The sequence below is a fragment of the Leptonotus elevatus genome, chromosome 7 (genome assembly GCF_054856555.1).
Source record: "Leptonotus elevatus isolate MCC_2025b chromosome 7, RoL_Lele_1.0, whole genome shotgun sequence".
NCBI classification, from domain to species: domain Eukaryota; kingdom Metazoa; phylum Chordata; class Actinopteri; order Syngnathiformes; family Syngnathidae; genus Leptonotus; species Leptonotus elevatus.
In genome coordinates this window covers 507,771-527,840 of record NC_141245.1, presented here as the reverse complement: position 1 = coordinate 527,840, position 20,070 = coordinate 507,771, and the positions used below count along the sequence as shown (strand labels likewise).

Sequence of the window (20,070 nt, the reverse complement as noted above, 5' to 3'; positions counted from 1 at the left end):
TGTTTACATACAATTTAAAATTTTTGTTCCGGTAGATGATCACATGACACCTCCAGTTAATAGTGGGCAGTGCGCAAACCGCACGCTAGTTTACGCTACTATTCTATGGCTACAGTTTCACGACTTCCTATGTTGCTTGTGCCAGAGAAAAGCATCGCTTATAAGTTACTTTTTTTACTTTAAAGCTGCTTTTCAGTTCATGAGGGCATTTGATTGTTTATTTGCATTTCTAACGCCAGTGATGTTGCAGTTAAGTGTAGATTGCATTCTAGATAATTTTCATATTATGCACAGCTACTTGTGTGGTCATTTATGTGTGCATGTATATTTTAATGACATATTATTGTATTGTGTTAGAGTAGACAATATTAAGTATTGTACTCTTTGCGTGTTCAATTAACTGAATGGTGAGATTCTGTTGAAGGAGTTCCTTTGCAAAGGTTTTAATTACCAGAAGCTTCTGGTCGCACATTTAAAGTCACCCAAACGGTGGTCCGTTCAAATGTGGCTCCCTCTCTCTAGCTCACATCGTTATTTATTCACAAAAAGGGTTCAAAAAAAGGTCAGCCCACAACACACCTGGTTACAACTAAATACAAGAGAATCCGTTCCCATGGGTATAAATCAGATTAAAAAAATACAATAATAATAAGCCTGACTCCCTTGGTGACACAACAAAATCCCCGGAAACCTCCCTTTTAGATTACGGAATGAATAGACAGACCCGTTGCTCTTTCTCATGAAAATAACACAGATAAGAATATAGGTCTATTCATACAGCCATACTGAGTTAACATAATTATATACGGCTAAAATATAATTTAAAACTAAAAAACAATGTTAATAACTCATCATTCCCTCATTTGAGCTCTTGAGAGCTCAACACATTAAAACATTTTTTTTTCAATGGTTGTGTGGTAAAAATAATTATCCTTAAAACATCCCTTTAGCAGAAGAGGAGGTAATTTAGCAATCATATGACATTAAAAAACAATTTGATACATTTAAAAGATTTTTAGTAAAATAAGCATAGCATATGTGAGGCTTAACATAAAATGTTGTTCATTAAAAAGTGTCGCAATATATCGGCAGACGAATATGTGTTCTTTGAAGCCATCTTGTGATGAAGTTCTTTGAAGGTATTTTTTTTTAATGAAAAGAGTGTCGCAATAGTTCGTCTCTTCTTTAAGAATTTGGGGTAGACTACCCAAATTCTTCGATTTGTCACCTGGGATTATTCTGCCCAAAATGTGACTGATCAAAGGAATGATTGCCCAAAAAAAGGCACTTGCTCTTGATCCGTTGACTGATGTCCTCAAACGGCAGCTCCGGAACCGGGCACGGATTCAGCTGACGTGGCTCCAGGTCGGAGGTGATAAGATTGATGCTCCAGTTGTGGAATTTCGTCTCTCCTTTCAACCTGAGAGCATCAGTTGATGAGATGGCCGAGCCTGGCACGTCTCCGGAAGCCTTGTAGACCAGATGTGGCATTTTCTCTGTGCAGAGAACTGCACAAGATTTCCTCACCAACCCCCTGGGGCCGTTCTCCTGAGTGCAAAAACTTTTCATTTTTAGTTTCTCATAAACTCACATAAATTTTATTTGGAGGAAAAAACCCTGATAGTTTTTGTTAGTTGGGATTAGTAAATGTTATTTGATTAAGATCCGTAGGTCCTGTGCTGTTGGAACAGGAAAAGATCTATTTTTGTGACATTAAAATAGAGCCCAGCCCTTGATTGAGTTGAATGACATTCGCTCATTCATTAATATAAGACAGAGCTTATAAATATTTATCTCTTATTCTCTTCCCAGAATCCCATGACCGGCCGAATCCTGGCATGCTGGGAAAAACTCACATATATTCATATTATCTATACTCTTTTGCAAACACTGGGCTCCAAACATTACATTTTTCAAATATGATTCTGAGATAAAAGATATAATATAATATAATTACCTTCATTCGGCGAATATGCATTATTGTCCTTGCTTGCTTCAGACTTACTTTGCGATCGATTTCCTCTGGTAGATTTCTTCATATTCAAACTGTGGATTATTATTTTCAAACTCATCCTGTCAATTGGAGTGTAGGCCGATACCCCACAACCTTTTTAATTTCATTTTTAAGTTTGATTTTAATTTTCTAACTCGTCTACATTGGTTAAATTCTTAAACATAAACTCCCTCATTTGACAAAGATCCACTGATTTTTTCAAGATAAAGGGAGGACAAAATAGAGACCTCATTTCTCAAAAAACGTCATAAATAACTCAACCCTCTAAATCAGGCTATAAAATAAACAAAAGAGCTACAAAACACTATAAAACTGAGCATAAGCAGATACAACTTAAGACACTAATATATGATGACTTTGGGGCCATAAAAAATAGAGATAACCATATTACTCTAATTCTCCTAGAGTCCCAAAAATTATTTAAACTGCTAATCAACCTCACCTCTTTTACAGATTAGTGGGGCTGAGGATAAAATCTAATCTTTCACATATTAGCGGGGCTCATAAAAAACACAGCACACAAAATATTTCTGGGATTTATAAATCACAGTGCTGTTAAAAAAAAAATCAAACTTAGCCATCAAACTCTTAGTTAGTCTTTTACTTGTTACTACTCATTTTATTCTATTATTTATTTTATACTATAGCTGCAGCTGGACGAAGTCCAAAAAAGTTCCTCACGGGAAAAATAAAAATATATCATATCATAACATATTAATAAAATTCCCATTGTACCAATTCAGAAACTGATTCTCCCAAAAATATAGGCAAAAATTTAATAGGCTATAGATTGAAATAAATTTTCTCAATCCCTCATTTCAAATTTACATATGTCGTTTTCAATTTCCTGAAATATCTTGCTATAGATCACAGTTCCCCACTCAACACATTAAGAATGCCTTGCATATCACCATGTAGCATTTTACTGAATGGATCACATCTCATTCCGACCACCAACTTTCTCAGTCCAGACCCCCAGCAAAAGGCAGGACGGCAGCTGTTGTCAATGTTCAGTCCTGGCCAGCATGGCGGCTGTTGTGGCAGCAATGTTCAGAGCAGGCATTTAGATTTCCTCTGGATGCAAAACAGCCATAGGGGAGAAGTCACTAGAATGAGGCGTATACACAGTCACTGGGCATTGAGGAATTTGAACATCATGTTTTTCTTAGGCACAGGACGAGAAGACTGTTGCTCTGCGGCTTTAGACCTTTGATCTCTGCCACATCCATTCAGACGCTGTCTGCAATGTGGATCCGATGACACACAGTCTTTCTGAGAGCTCACCTGATCAAAAAATGCACATTCGTTGATACAATGCTTTAAAAATGCCAGACTGAGGATATGGGATCATAGCAAGACAGTTCACTCCCTGCTTTCTCAAAAATGTTTCGTAAAAAACACAGCCTCTTTATTCATTTCTCTTTTTTTTTTTTTAATACCCCTTCAAATAGCTACTAGCCATACAACGTATCAGCAGCTGGGGCGCATCCCGTTCGCAGTTTGTAATCAGTGAAGGCCATCAAACCCTCATCTGCCTTGGAACTCAAACATCAGTTTCTGAAATGACACACTCAGAGAAAAAACAAATATTAAAAATCATTATCAACATGTCAATTTCAAAAACATTCATAACTCTTTATTCAACTATCTTATTTCCAGCCACAGCTATAAAGATGTAGGCATAATTATATCAACTCTCAAACAAAATGCCATTATTTTATCATTACTCTTTATTCATTTGTCCCGAAAAGGGAAAGTTAACAAATTAACCATCGTCATCAATCATTAAAGTGTAAAGATTTATTAGCTCAGTCAAATACTATTACTTATTTTATATTGTTTATCATTCCTCTCTTACCATTTTGACAAAAAAAGAGTCCCATTACGAGGACACATTATGCTCACAGCGCACAGCTCAGCCCCCACCTTTTTTCCTAACCTAGAAACGGGGGAAAGGGGGGGGGGGGGAGGAATCTTAACATTATAAATCGCAAAACCTATTTTATCATATTCCCATTAATAAAACAAACGCCACTATCACAACACTATCATCTCACACAAAACAACACCAAACTTAGTTAAAATATTAAAGAAAAACAAACAAAATCCCCATATGCACACTTCTCACTTACAAACCCCCACCTTTTTTTTTTAGAAGCTAGGTCACACACTCAAATGCATACGCACACACTCTTCAGTCATTATAAAATAAAAAATAAAAAATAAACGGTGTTATTCCTTCAATTTGTTGTCTACAAATCTTATAACATTTAAACTACAGTTTTATACGGTGATTTCAGTAAACGGGTAACTTTGAACAACCCATCCGTAAACTGCTCCACAAATGCTGGAGTCATTTTAGCATCAAATTCAGCCTTTTTCCATTACCAACAAAGAAAATACAAAAGTCTGACATACCATTTTGTCCAGCGAAAGCTTTGTATACAATCGATCCATAGTTCGTTTTTTCATTGTTCATCGACGCTTTTATTTTTCGCTGAACCGGAAGCGCATTCAGGACAAACCATTCTGTATCCGGGTCGAAATCGCCTCCATTTTTGTTTGTAGTTTTTATGTTTACTTCCGGATTCAATACAGTGACGTCTCACTTTCAATATTAATAGTTCAATATGTTAACACATATGGCCACACACAGACACACATAAGAATCACGTGACCTCTCGTTTATACACAGCGGTTACCCAATCCCGCTGAGCTAAACTGTTCTCCCTTTATTGCAAAATTTCTGCAAGGCGCTTTATTAAATAATGAAATTTATCACGTGCTAACGAACTCAACCGTGGAACAAAAGAAATTCAAACGGGAATCCTGACCTCAAACCACAATAAAAGCGCCAAAAAAAAATAAAAGTTACACGTAATCTCTCGATTGCAAATACAGCAACACAAATCCAATTATTACTGTAATCAACCTGGACCCTCAATACTGTTCAATTTCAAACAGGCGCTTTTTCAAACAAAAAAAAATATTACGTGTTTAGGACGTTTTCACACCAAGAGCCATGAACAATTATGTTACTTGTCCTCAAATCGGCCAAAAACTGCCAAAGCAGAAGCGCAATACTATAATCTACAGGCTGCACTTCAATGCACCGCCTCACGACGTGTGTAGTTCAATATCGTCGGAATTATCACAACTCACAACATCAAACTACAACTCGTTCACACAGATCTCTTTTAAAATTTAGATAATTTGCAAGACGAAAAAACCAGCTGCAGCGGACCAGACAGACAAAACTTCTTCTACGTGGATAAAGATCTCCACTTACCGTACTTTATTTATTTAGGCCTAGAAGTTCCGCCCGTCTTTGAACGCCGCAGCCTGTTCCACGTCAGAATTACACCTTCCGTTTGGTTCAACGGAGGAGACCATTCGTTATAATTCAGCGTCGGCGGTCACCATTTGTTAGAGTAGACAATATTAAGTATTGTACTCTTTGCGTGTTCAATTAACTGAATGGTGAGATTCTGTTGAAGGAGTTCCTTTGCAAAGGTTTTAATTACCAGAAGCTTCTGGTCGCACATTTAAAGTCACCCAAACGGTGGTCCGTTCAAATGTGGCTCCCTCTCTCTAGCTCACATCGTTATTTATTCACAAAAAGGGTTCAAAAAAAGGTCAGCCCACAACACACCTGGTTACAACTAAATACAAGAGAATCCGTTCCCATGGGTATAAATCAGATTAAAAAAATACAATAATAATAAGCCTGACTCCCTTGGTGACACAACAAAATCCCCGGAAACCTCCCTTTTAGATTACGGAATGAATAGACAGACCCGTTGCTCTTTCTCATGAAAATAACACAGATAAGAATATAGGTCTATTCATACAGCCATACTGAGTTAACATAATTATATACGGCTAAAATATAATTTAAAACTAAAAAACAATGTTAATAACTCATCAATTGTATGTTTCAGTTTTACAGTAGTAGAAGAAGAAGAAGAAATGGAAGACAACAGTAAAAAGGCAACTTTACTCCAGCCTCTTCATTTATTTTAAAAACTGTTCGCTATCTGTCAATTTGTGTTGGACACACACACTGAGGACAGAATAAAAATAAAATAATAATAATAATTAAATGACTTTACAGAAATGAAATCAGGACATATTCAACTTAACACAAGAGGGAATTTCTTCAAAATATTATATATGATTTGTACTTTAGGTCTTTTAATCAACCTTAAAACTTGCCAAATTTGTTGACAAAATTGTGAAAAACGGGGTTCGATTTTAGATTTTTTTGTACTTATGAATAAAGATTTTTGCCATGTATAAAATAAGATTCGTAGATATTTCCTCATTCTTGTTTTGAAGGTATCAAATTTTTTAACAAGGAATGTAATCTCCCCCTCCTGTGCGGGTTCAAAGAGAGTGAGCGAAATGGAGAAAAAAAAAAAAGGCTTTTAACATTGGTGTGTATTGCGTCTGCCAGAGTGGAGCAATCAATGGCAGAGTAAGCAGAGAAAAAAAATAACTTTTTGGAAAAATCTCACTTCAACTCGTCACCATGGCCACAATATTTACTCACTGAACATCAAATTTGGACATTTTGTAGTCACAAGGGTCTTCTTTCAGACAAATCCACTTTTGTTGGGCAAAGGTGTCATTTAGTACCCGTTATTTCATTTCAAGCAAGGAGAAGTCCCACTTTTCCGGCCATTCAACCCCATGTTATTTTGGCCGCCTTTTTCTCCTAAATTTTTTTTACATCACAACTTTTCAACCTACTCGGTCCTAATTCGGTCATTTTTCATCCGATATAAAAAATGAGAACATGCTCTTTCCGTTCTAACGAGCTATTTCTGGAATCTGTATCTTGAATCGTTAATTCGTGAGAGCCTTTTGTTCGAGATGTGCGCTTTCTCATACAACTCAGTTTAAACACAATGTGTGTGCGTGATTTGTCCAACTAGTTAAAGTCAAATGTGTGTGCGTGAATGTGCATATTTGTTATAGCGACACTAAGGAACTTTTAGTTTATGTTGATTATGGCTCAACTTCCACATTTCTTGACCGATTCCAATCGTTCCAAATTTAAACTGTTTAGCTCATTCCCATTGAAGGGAAAATAACCATGGTTTGATATGTCCTCATGTAACTTCTTATATAAGGATATGTTGTTGTCCTGAACTGTTGTACGAATCCAGGTGCCCAACAATTTGTAAATAAAGGGCGGAATCAGGCTGGGAGTGAATACCTTGTTTATACTACAGTCTTCCCTGCTTCGCAAACATTTTTTCGAGAGTGTCTGGGAGAGGGCTTGGACAGCTGGCTTATTCTAGCAAATCGAGTTGTGATTATTGCTGTTTGCGGGGAATAAAAGGTACAATCATTCTAGCAAAGCAAGTTGTGATTATTGCTGGTTGCGGGGAATAAAAGGTACAATCATTCTAGCAAAGCACAGGTGTTGATTACTGTCTGCGGGGAATAAAACGTACGATTATTCTAGCACAGTATAAAAGTGTTTATTGCTGTTTGCGGGGAATAAAAGGCACAGTTATTCTAGCAAAGCATATCAGTGTCTGTGTATTCATTGTTGCCGCCGACCATTCACGATCCTGCATAAAAATATAAAGGTGAAGTAGTGTTTTCCACAAAACATGTTGGCGTTGTCGGCAAGTTTACTAACTTCTCGGTAAAGAGAAGTAAGTGAGTGGCTACTGAAGAGGGTCTTCTGCCCAGATTTAGTCATAACTGTTTTAATTATTTATTTCCTCAGTAGAACATTTATCTGTGGATGTGTCTTTGTGAGTGATGTCGCAATATTCTGCCAAGTGTCTGTAATCAATGATGTGTTTAAAGTCTTATGGTCATGACTGGGATCTCATGACTGGGATCTCATCAATTTCCACAACAATATAATCAATGATGTGTTTAAAGTCTTATGGTCATGACTGGGATCTCATGATTGGGATCTCATCAATTTCCACAACAATGTAATCAATGATGTGTTTAAAGTCTGAAGTCCAGGTGGACTGTTTGGAACCGCCCTTCAAGATAGTATAAAAAGGTTGTAAGTGTCTGTAATCGACACACTAGCGAGGAGCAGTTGTGCTTTTGTAAACCCGCTGTGTCCAGAATATTCTGCAAAATAAATCCTTCGAAGGTCCTGTTCACCGATCTCAAGTCTGTATTAAAATGAATCAACAATCTCTCTACCCGAACATAATAGAAAAGATACAGCATCACCCTGGAACATGGTATGGGGTCATAGATTTGGCTAATGCATTTTTTACCATACCGATTCCAGAAGACAGACAGGAACAGTTCGCCTTTACGACAATACACTTTTACGAGGCTGCCTCAGGGCTATCTTCATAGTCCCACCATCTGTCATCGACTCGTGGCTGAACATCTGGATTTGTTGACATTACCCCAGGGGTGATGCTCTCACACTACATTGACGATATAATGGTACAAGGAAGTGGTGGAGATGGTGTTAAAAACATTGGTCCCGCATGTGAAGTCATATGAGTGGGAGGTCAATCCGGCGAAGATACAGGGGCCGACACAGGTGGTGAAATTCCTGGGGATACAGTGGAACAAGGGGGAAAGGGAAATACTCCCTAAAGCCAGGGAAAAGGTGAAAGCATTCATGACACCACACACTAAACAGGACATACAGAGGTTTCTTGGTCTGTTTGGATATTGGAGGAATCACATTCCGCACCTAGGACAGATCTTACAGCCGCTGTACAAAGTAACGAGGAAAAAGGAGGTGTTTGAATGGGGGGAGCCTCAACAAGCTGCTTTTGAATTGGCTAAAAAAGCAATACAGCAGGCAGTGTCCTTGGCCAATATAACATCAGGGCCAGTGGAGTTGCAAGTTTCCGCTCGAGCAGAGTATGTCAATTGGAGTCTGTGGCAAAAACAGGGGAGGGTGAGGCGACCTCTGGGCTTCTGGTCACGGAAGTTACCGGATGCAGGAAGTCGGTACACTCCATTTGAAAAACAACTGTTGGCATGTTATTGGAGCCTAATCGAAACTGAAGCTCAAACAGTCAACCATGAAGTACTCATGCGCACTGATATCCCTATTTTGGGATAGGTAATAAGTAATCCTACCACCCACAGGATAGGGACGGCCCAGGAATCGAGTGTTATTAAGTGGAAGTGGTATGTGTCTGAACGTGCCAAACCAGGGGCTAGAGGTGTGTCTGTGCTGCATGAACAGGTGGCGGACGTTCCAGAGCAAGGTGAGGTGGTAGCAGACATTACGCCACTCAGCAATTCACCTGTGAAGGCAGGGGTAAAGTGGGACCAGCTTACTGTAGAGCAAAAGAGGCATTCATGGTTTACTGATGGTTCTGCCAAATGGCAGGCAGGGCAGCGGAAGTGGAAGGCAGGAGCCATGAATCCGATCTTGGGGCTGACTCTGGAACAAATGGGGGAAGGTAAGAGTAGTCAGTGGGCAGAGTTGAAAGTGATTCACATGGTCTTGCTACAAGAAGGATTACAGGAAGCACACATTTACACTGATTCGTGGTCCGTGGCTAACGGGTTGACGACGTGGATGCCGACATAGCAGGCACATGGGTGGAAAATCCACGGGAAAGAGGTATGGTGCAGAACTATGGAAAGACATTTGGGACAAAGTACAGGGTGTGAAAATTACGGTGTCACATGTAGATGCACACGCTACAAATACAGATTCTGAAGCACTACACAATCAAGCGGTAGACCAGTTGGTAAAGGCAATGATAGTGCAGAGGGAATCCACGGTGGGCCTAGCGAGACGGGTACATCAGAAAAGCGGACATTGGGGTATCCAGGGGACCCGACAGTGGGCCCTGGATCGAGGCATTGATCTAAATATTGATGATGTAAAAACTGCGGTCGAAAATTGTGAAAAATGCCAACATCACCGACGAGGTACTCCACAGCATGTGCAGGGACACATACACCGAGGAAAGAGCCCGGGACAGATCTGGCAGATGGACTTCATTGGACCCTTGCCATAGTCACAGGGATGTAGGTACGTATGTACTGCGATTGACACATACTCAGGTGTTCTGGTGGCGCATCCCTGCAAACATGCCAATCAATATGCCACGCTGCAGTGTCTGCAAAAGATTTAAATGTTTTACGGCATTCCTTTACAGGTTCAGACAGATAATGGTACCCATTTCACCGGAAATCAAATAAAAGATTGGGCGGGAGATAAGAATGTAGAGTGGATCTACCATATTCCGTATCATCCGCAAGCCGCAGGGCTCATTGAAAGGATGAATGGAATATTGAAGACTACGCTCCGAAAAGAAAGTGTTGACAACACTCTTGATAGATGGAAGAAACGCCTGGTTACTGCAGTGGCAAAAATAAACAACAGACCGTTATGGTCAGGGGTGACGCCGATTAATCGAATGATTAATGTGACTCCAGTGACCGGGGAGGAACCCATTAAAATTTGGAAAATCTGAAATAATGCGGAACTGCCTGTGCGAGCCACACCGGGCTCGGTGGAGCTGGATGTGCGGGTGTATGAAACAGTAACCTTGGTACCAGGAAAAGTGCAAGTTATTGACCTAGGAATAGGTCTACAATGTCCTAAAGGACAATATGGACAACTATTGCCCAAAGCAAGCCTGGCGTTGTTAGGCTTAACAATCCAGGGTGGGGTTTTTTGATCATGACTATCTAGGGGCTTTGGTGGTCATCTGCAAACAGGAAGGAGAACAACCATTAGTGTTACAAGCTAGAGACAAAATAGCACAGCTTGTAATACATAAGTACAATGATCATAACATTCAGGAAGTAGAAATGCCGAAGCAGCTGAAAACAAAAGGAGAACATTTGACCGACAAAGCTGGGGCAAAAGTGTGGGTACAACAAGCGACAGGACCTCCCAAAGCGGGAGAAATTATAGCGCAGGGGAAGGATAGCTCTGTAGCCGTAATGTATACTGGAGACGAAAAGTGGGTGAATGTTCCGGTCCACAAATGTTATTTACGAGAAAACTAATCCTAGCATGTAGTTGTCTATGTGTATGTGTACAGGTTTGACTTCTCCTTGATTGGGGATCCAAGTGCGACGAGACGATGTATGCTGGCCGGGGACATGGAGGTGCCGGACGATGGGGCATCGGAGGCCTTGCAGGTGGTGTGCTCCTGATGGGGATGATCGTCCTTTGCTGGGAGCCGATTCAGACGGCCACCATTGATCGATCGCTGGAGCACGTGTGGTGGTTTCGGTTGCGGTGGAGAAACGCCGCTGACGACCGCACCCAGGACGACTTTACTTGTTCAGGCGGGCAAGCCTGCCTGATTGCCAACGTAAGCAGTGATTGTCCGCTCCAGGTGTGTCGGAAGTGCTTCCGTGGACGGGACGTTCCTGTGATAGCCAGAGGGTGCCGACTGACGGTGAATGCCACGTGTTCTTTATGTGAGTATGATACGAAAAAAAGGAATTGCACCGGGAACAGCAATGGCACTGACTGGACAATCACGGTGAGCCATGACACGTGGATTGCCAACGGTTTCGAAATCACGGGACGATCCACGTTCCTGTATGCCATATGGGTGTCCCCTAATACTACCACCAATGTCACGACCCACGTTGTTCCTATCGTGCCAACCTGTATGAAGATGGCACATGGACTGATTCGAACTGAGGTACGTTGGACAATCAAGTTCCCTATCTTGCCAGAGTGTCATCGTGCTCGACGGGCGTGGTATGACACTCTTTTGGAGGGGACAGGAACGTTGCTGGGATTCGCCAACCTGATTGACAACCAGATTACTGCAAGCAAGCTGCACTACACTGGACAATACACACATGATGCGTTAGTAAAAGTGGCACGCACGGTGGATGCCATCTGCGGTGCAAGGTCAAGCACAGAATGTATTAATTTGGGACAAACAAGTGCAGTTTCGAGAAAGAGTAAACAACTCCACTGATGAGGTATTGCGAAATATGACTGGTTGGAGGAATTGGACTGCGTGTTCATTGCAATACATACATGCCAAAGTACAAAGAAATCGATTTAAAGCAATTGTAATGACAAATAATTATTACGAATGGCGACGGGTATGGAATATTACTGCTAATGTGTGGTTATACTTACAGGCAGAAAAAACTGTTTGCAATGACACTTTGTGCACCGGCACATGGGTGCAATATAATGTAACCAACTCTCAGACAGTATGCAGGTATTATGTATTACCCGTTATAGCTTTAAATGCATAATGGATTTTACACATTAGGGGAGATTGGTTAGCGCCCAAAACAAATATGACTTACGATTTAACCGGATGTGGCCATACCGATGGGGGAAAAGTTTGTATGCTAAATCAAGGTTACACCAATCCATGCCTGAAAGAGGAAAATGCAATGTGTGACTGGGATTATGAGGTGCCCCGAGGATGTGCTATATCAGGTAGGGCCACATGTCTTATGTGTAGCTACAACCCGGCCGCATCCCCAGTTGCCGAAAGTACCATTCTCTGGCTGCCTGTGGACATGGAACAATCATACTTATCGGTTAACCAATTTCACTGATGCCACAGCTTTCACCTTGATCCAGTGGGAGGTGTTGCATGACAACCGTTTGGGTATCTCCTTGGAGAAGTACAGTTGCGCACTGAGCGACTCTAAGGTGCTAAAACAGTTGGTGAAAGAACACAGTCATAAAATTACTAAATTATATTGATATATTCACAGGTTTATCACCCTTTGCACGAAAAGTTACGACTCCTCCATTGATTGTACTTATTGTGGTATTATGTGCTATATCTTTACTCAATGTGTGTACTTGCTTTTATGTGAAATAGGTAAAACGCGCCATGGATAACAAATTGACTAGAACACTTTTGGAATAAGGGGACGATATTTTGACATAACATGTATGGATAATATCTATGGGAAACAATCACTTTCCATACTGGTCAATTATGGGAGGGTCATCAAAGGACAAAACTATAACAGGGGTATGGGTCTATAATGAACCCATTTTTGATTTGGACAAATGTGCCAGGACCAATGCGTTATCGGAAAATATTATGAGGTTTCATGAGTCCAGGGGGTGGAATGAAGGAAAAATAACCATGATTTGATATGTCCTCATGTAACCTCTTATATAAGGATATGTTGTTGTCCTGAACTGTTGTACGAATCCAGGTGCCCAACAATTTGTAAATAAAGGGCGGAATCAGCCTGGGAGTGAATACCTTGTTTATACTTGCTTGGACAGCCCGGTTTCTCACGCTCACAACTTTTTGTTAACGAATAAAAGACGGAGCGGCACACGGCCCGGGCGGAGTCAGCTGTGGAACACGTACGATTGCCCAGCCATTTTACAGCTCGCTTCACCCGGACCGCAGGCTCTCCGGTCTAGTGTCAAGGTAAGCGCTGATGATGATGATCATATTATACTGCTTAACGTTGTAGTGTATTGATTGCTGTTTGCGGGGAATAAAATACACCATTATTCTAGCAAATCGAGTTGTGATTATTGATGTTTGCGGGGGATAAAAGGTACAATCATTCTAGCAAAGCACAGGTGTTGATTAAAATTAGATTATTTTATAATCAACTCAAAAAGAAAAAGTGTCATTATACAACTATTTAAGACTAAAAGAGCTGAGAAATAATCCTTTTTCTTTTGGTTGGGGCCCATTTTGAATTGTTTGCATACCAGCCACTAGGGGGCCACCCCAGTTTATATCCATGGATTTTTGTAAACTTTAGACCTATACCTAACACACTGTCAAAAATCAAAAACTTGGCCAGCAGTGCACAATTTTCATGAATTCCCTCCTAGCTAATCTATCTGTACTGCAAATAGTGACAATCCATGCATAAATTAAAATGCACAATTTTTTGAAAGACAGACATAAAAAGCTGGATGAATGAATTAATTGATTGAAACAATTGATATTTTCATGGAGAAAAAAGTGAAAAGTACTACTGATTGTCACACTTCTCACCTCACATAGACAGACAGCTACATAGACAGACAGACATTGACATAAGTAATATTTGCAGCGGTAGCTTCACAGACACGCGCACGCACACGCACACACACACAAACGAACGCACACACGCACATAGTAATTATGAAACTTCACAAATTAATGACGGTGCCTGATGTCAAGCGCTAAAAAAAACACACATCCATCCCAGTGACATCTTTAGCAGTTTTTATTGTTATTGTGGTGTTTAAATAGTAAAGCTGTAGGTGGTTTGTGACAGGAGGGTTAACACTTGACTTACGTTAGCCGGGAAGATAGCGTTAGTTCCCAATTTCTCATCGCTTCACCACGATTCACGTAGGTCACATATTTTGGTTTCTGAACGGCGTATTTTGCCAAAAGGTGCGCAATTTTCAGGCTTGTCGATGTTTATCAACGCGAAACTTTTGAAATGAGCTTCCAGCCAAGTTAGCTTTGGACACTGGCAACGCTAAGTTTTAACGCTTTCCCCTCTCACAAGACATGAAAATTAATATTAACACTTCCTGCGGGACCTACAAAATAAAAGTACATACACATACCAGCTGTAAGAACAGCGCACACGCTTCTTTTCTCAGAATAGATAGAACGGATGTAAATTTTAAGACTTTGGTAGATACAATTTCAGACCTTGGATGAAAATATGGGTGTTTTTAAAAACATTTAAGGCCTAAAATTTGTGTTTCTGAATTTGAGACTTTTTAAGATTTTTTTAGACCCCACGGGAACCCTGTAAGAGGCAATAGTATGAAGCTCATTTCATTGACAAACTTTCTAAGTCACCAAAATTGCCAATTCATGTTGATGCATGTATATTGCTGTATGTACAGTATATTTTTTACCCAACAGATTTGGTCACTTTTTCTGTTAACCCCGAATAAAGTCATGAAAGAACAAAAATTCATGATTTTTTTTTTGGTGACAAGAAAGTATCTGTTCCAATTACTCTATCAGAGAAAAGTCAGAGTTAAAGAAATAACTGGAAGCTTGGGAGTCATGACATTATGTTCTTTACAATTGTATGTAAACTTTTGATCACAACTGTAGGTTAATAGTTTTCTTTGGGTGATAGGTCTTCTATTTTCAATGTATCTCGGATCTTTATTTGGTTTTGGAATTGAAATAATAACCCCATGCGCCATTGTGGGAAGTAGTAAATATTTTTGAAAAAACTTGATGCAATAATTCTAATATTTCTTGCCAAAAGTGTTTGTAGAAGGCCCCTGTGAGCCCATCAAATTCAGGCACACAGTTGAGTGACAGGCGACCAACTGCTTTTTCAAGTTCTGCCATTGTAATTTGATCGTCACAAGTTTTTTCATAATCATCATTTATAATAGGAACATGTGCAGCTATATCTTTCAGAAATATGTCACAGTATTCATTGGATAATTTTGTAGTGTATAATTTGCTGTAAAATTAGAAAAACTCAGAGGAGATTTGCTTTTCATCTGTGACTTCAATATCATCAATAATTAGGAACTCTACACTGTTCTTTCCCTGTCTTCTCCTTTCAAGGCCAGAAAAATAGGCTGCATTTTTCTCCCCTTCCTCTATCCATTTAAGACTAAAGGAGCTGAGAAATAATCCTTTCTCTTTTCGTTGGGGCCCATTTTGAATTGTTTGTTAATAAATGCCCCCTGTGCCTTTTGTGTAAAAATGTCATCAAGTTCAGGTTGAAGGTCAAGGATTATCTTCTGTTGGGTCTGATTTATTGCAATACATGTTCAGTTGCTTAATTATGGATAGCTACTTCTCTTCCATAGCCTTTTAAATTTGTTTGCTAAATGAGATACTGAACTGACAAATTTTGTTTTTAAGGAACTCACATTTTTTTAACTGGTGTTAATGTCAGCCTGATTAATAATCTCTGAAATCATTGATGTAATATGTTCAGAGTAAGTCAATTTTTTTAAACAGACTTTAATTAAATTTACAGTACTTATTTGTACATGCATTTGCATTTTTGGTTTAATGTACAAATGAATAAAACGGTGCTACACAGATATCCGCACTGATATTATAGCACAACATCTGATTGGCAACCAACCAGTGGTCAATTCTTGATTCATAATTGGGGCTGAACCATGAATATTTAAGCATTCCCGCATTTAAGTGGTCCCAAATGTCAACTAATCCTTGTTCTTCATAAAAATTAGATTAAGATGATTGATCGAGAACGTAGTAAGAAATCTGTCTGGGAAGTCAAGTGTTAAATTTAGGTCACCCCTAATTATATTATCTGTTGGATGTGAGAAACGAATTTCTACTAATTATGAACAAATCTCATCCAGCAATGATCTGCTGTCTTTTGTATTGTTATAACCATATACATTGATAAGCACAAACTTTAAAGGATCAATAATTACTATTAAAGTTAACCAATATCCGTTCGTATCAGTTGTGCAGAACACAACTTCACTTCAGAATTTACTCAGTAATATAGCGACCCCTGCTGACCTTGATGTGCCATGGCTATAGTAAATGTTATCCCCCCATTGTGTGTACCAGAATGTGATGTCTTCTTTTGTAGAATGAGTCTCTTGTCAGAAAATGTTTGCCTTTCTCCTTCAAAACAGAAAACAAACGTTTTCTTTTTATGTCTCTAAGTCTCTTAAACCCCTTGCATTGACAGATAATAATTAAACATTGTTTTTTAACTCAAACACAAAAAATAACACTAAAACAATTAATGTGTAGAAAAATAACATAACAGAATATTATCCCATACCTTAACCACGTATATTTCTAGCAAAACCCTAAACATTATATATATATATATATATATATATATATATATATATATATATATATACACTGTATTTTAAACTCCAAACTCACTTCCTTGTGTGGATTCAAACTTTCTCAAACAATGTCACGGCATGACTTTCTGTCCATTGATGAAAGCATGTGGACCTCTGAACACTGCCTTTCTTGCCTGCTACACTTTGGGCCACATGGCTTTTCGTGCCTCCCGATTTTCCTTGGTGAGATCTTCAACGAAGCGAATGTTGAATTACTTGCAGACAGTGTGGTTCGTGGTGCTCCTCCAGACCTCATCTCTGTGTCGTCTTTCAATGATCTGCATTATGATTTGTCGTGGACCAAAGGTGTTGACGGATCTGATGCGATGCACCGAATCCATGCTGGAATGCATATTCTCGTTCGAGTGTCGTTTTTTCTTGCAAACGATGTCTGTGACGACGGCCCAGGGGCCTCATTTATAAAACTATGCGTGAGAACCTGCTTACAAAAGTACTTACGAACGAAACCCAAACCCCACGTATGCAGATTTTTTTTTAATAATTATATGGATTTATAAAAACATGCGTAGACACACATACGCACACCGACACACAATTTCCCTTCCCAAGTCCGCCTATTTCACCCCATATTTGGCAATGCAAATTGTCAGGGTTACATTTAAATCTTCCTCAAATGATGCGACTCCATGAGACAGGAATCAAGGACCACACCCAAGTTTGTCTTTCTGCAAAAAGGAGGAAGTGGATGCCCTCAGCACCGACTTCCTGCCTCCACCTCTTTGCTCTGCACAAGTTACTCACAAGTTTAGAAGGCGGAACAAAAGGCGGTACTAAACTCACAATGCCAAACAAAACATGCATCTGGTTTGTGTGTGGGTGTAGCATTTCAATTGCAGCAAATAGTAAAGTGCTTATTCATGTGATAACTTATTATACAAATTTTCCAAAACAAATCAACTAATCTTCATATTTATAAGCAACATGTGTTCGTCTTTGGAGAGGTCGAGTCACGGAAGGTGGTGATTGGTTTGGAGCCAATCAAAGCAGGCAGGCCGAGCTGCGATAATGCCGCCGCAGGGCGCACAGTGGCAAATTTTAAAAAAAGAAAGAAAAAAATTATAATAATAATAATTTGGTCTGATACAAAGGTGAGCATATAGAAAATAATTTGACCAATTTTATTGTCTTTACTCAGACTTTACTAATAATGCACTAGGGAAATTGAGTCATAGGCAAAAACTAGGCGATTAATTGGCCGCCCTATTATTGTTGTTATTATTCCCAATGTGTTGCTTATGGATCTTCATCCAGCATCACGGCTGTGTGGATTGCATTGACATTTATGACAGACTTTAGTTGCTATAATACGAGTGTGGATTTCAAAAACGCGGACAGAAAAGCAGTTTACAATATTTATTTAAAAAAGACACACACTTAAAATCAAAATAGAAATCACTTGCAAGGCAAGGAGGAAACGGTAACAAAAAACGCATGCAACAACGCGGAAATAAACAAAAAATGCTTGCACCAAAATGGCAAGGAGAATAATTTAACCTGCTTACACAAAATGGCAAGAGGCAGAATACAAAAATCTATATACTAGAAAACTCACAATGGCAAGGCCAGATCGTAGTACATGGCTCGACGAGAATCAAGGTCGAGAAACAGTCGGGACTAGACTTGGGCAAGGTGGCTGGCAAGTGAATCGTCCGACAACCGGTTGTTGGTTGGACTGCCTCTTAAATACGACGACAGATTAAATGAATGAAAACAGCTGTGTGAGTTGCGTTGGCGCCCCTTGTGGTCAACTGGCTGCAACACAACAACAAACGACAACTGAGCGCAGCCTGACAGCTCAGATCTTGACATTAGTGACGCGCGCGTTTCTTCCTTTTATTAATTTATTTGCAGGACAAAAGCCTACACTTATATCAAGCTCCATAGCAAAGATGCTTGTACCAGACTGTTTTTTTCTAGCATTTTTAAAAATCCGTATTGTCTTGTGTCAATATAATAGTTTTATTTAGCCTTTTATACTGTAATGACGTTTGTGCCGACGGGCGGGTGGAATTATTGTATAGGCACGTACTGTTGCACGGCGCGATCATGTAATGTGTGCAGTCGGCCTATGTGTCCACTTTAGTTGTCCCAGCTGGGTAAGGTGTGAATTTTGGAATTGAAAAAGTTGGAATAGCTCATGGCGTGAATTGGTGGAATATATTAAATGTGGAATGAAGTAAATCAATTGAAAAATCTGGAAGTAAATGTGAAATGTAGAAACCCTTATTAAGAATGTGGAATAGTAAGGTTAAAAATGGGGAATTGTGGGTAAGGCATACATTTTGGAACTGAAAAAGTTGGAAGACCTCATGGCGTGAATTGGTGGAATATATTAAAGTTGGAATGAGGTAAATGGGATGCAAAATGTGGAAGTAAATGTGAAATGTAGAATCTCCCATTAAGAATTAATGTGGAATAGTAGGGTACAAAATAGGGAATTGTATTTTGGTGTGAATTTTGGAACTGAAAAAGATGGAAGAGCTCATGGCGTGAATTGGTGGAAGAAATTAAAGTTGGAGTGAAGTGAATCGGATGAAAAATGTGGAAGTAAATGTGAAATGTTGAATCTCCCATTAAGAATGAATGGGGGAAAATAGGGTACAAAATCAGGATTTGTGGGTAAGGCGTGATTTTGGAACTGAAAATGTTGGAAGAGCTCATGGCATGAATTGGTGGAATATATTAAAGTCGGAATGAAGTGAATCAGATGAAAAATAAGGAAGTAAATGTGAAATGTAGAATCTCCCATTAAGAATGTGGAATAGTAGGGTTCAAAATGTAGCGCTCTAAATGTGAAATGTAGAATCTCTAAATTAAGAATGAGTGGGGAAAAGTAGGGTACAAAATAGGGAATTGTGGGTAAGGCGTGAATTTTATAACTGAAAGAAATGGAAGTGCTCATGGCGTGAATTGGTGGAATATATTGAAGTTGGAACAAAGTTAATCGGATACAAATTTTTTAAGTAAATGTGAATTGTAGAATCCCCCATTTCAAATAAATGTGGAAAAGTAGGATACAAAATAGAGATTTGTGAGTAAGGTGTGAATTTTGGAACTGAAAAAGTTGGAAGAGCTCATGGCGTGAATTGGTGGAATATATTAAAGTCGGAATGAAGTGAATCGGATGAAAAATGTGTAAGTAAATGTGAAATGTAGAATCTCCCATTAAGAATTAATGTAGAATAGTAGGGTTCATGCCCTATCCACAATTCCCCATTTTGTACCCTTCTATTCCCTATTCATTACCATTGATTCGACA

The 20,070-nt window shown here is 39.3% G+C and overlaps 1 protein-coding gene and 1 pseudogene across 2 annotated transcripts; one reads left to right on the top strand and one right to left on the bottom strand.

Moving 5' to 3' along the window:
* Window positions 1-660: 660 nt before the first annotated feature.
* LOC147170337 (uncharacterized) lies at window positions 661-4,988 on the bottom strand. Of its 2 annotated transcripts, none has more exons than XR_015095634.1 (2): window positions 4,433-4,988; window positions 661-1,548 (listed from the first exon to the last, which is right to left on the bottom strand). XR_015095634.1 is itself a non-coding variant. In XM_086081383.1 (2 exons), exons 1-2 carry the CDS (start codon window positions 1,976-1,978, stop codon window positions 1,225-1,227), a joined length of 345 nt encoding a protein of 114 aa, XP_085937509.1. In that variant the 5' UTR covers window positions 1,979-1,980; the 3' UTR covers window positions 753-1,224. The 2 variants fall into 2 exon arrangements, 1 of the variants encoding a protein (XP_085937509.1); XM_086081383.1 differs by lacking the exon at window positions 4,433-4,988 and adding an exon at window positions 1,958-1,980 and having other exon boundaries at window positions 753-1,548.
* Window positions 4,989-11,148: 6,160 nt separating this feature from the next.
* LOC147170336 (uncharacterized) lies at window positions 11,149-12,686 on the top strand (annotated as a pseudogene).
* Window positions 12,687-20,070: the final 7,384 nt, after the last annotated feature.

Bases quoted from the DNA above. Each gene is read 5' to 3' on its own strand.
- LOC147170337 (XM_086081383.1), bottom strand. From the start codon at position 1,978: ATGCATATTCGCCGAATGAAG. The intron at 1,549-1,957 runs GTAATTATATTA...TTTTGCACTCAG, and splicing joins TGCATATTCGCCGAATGAAG to GAGAACGGCCCCAGGGGGTT.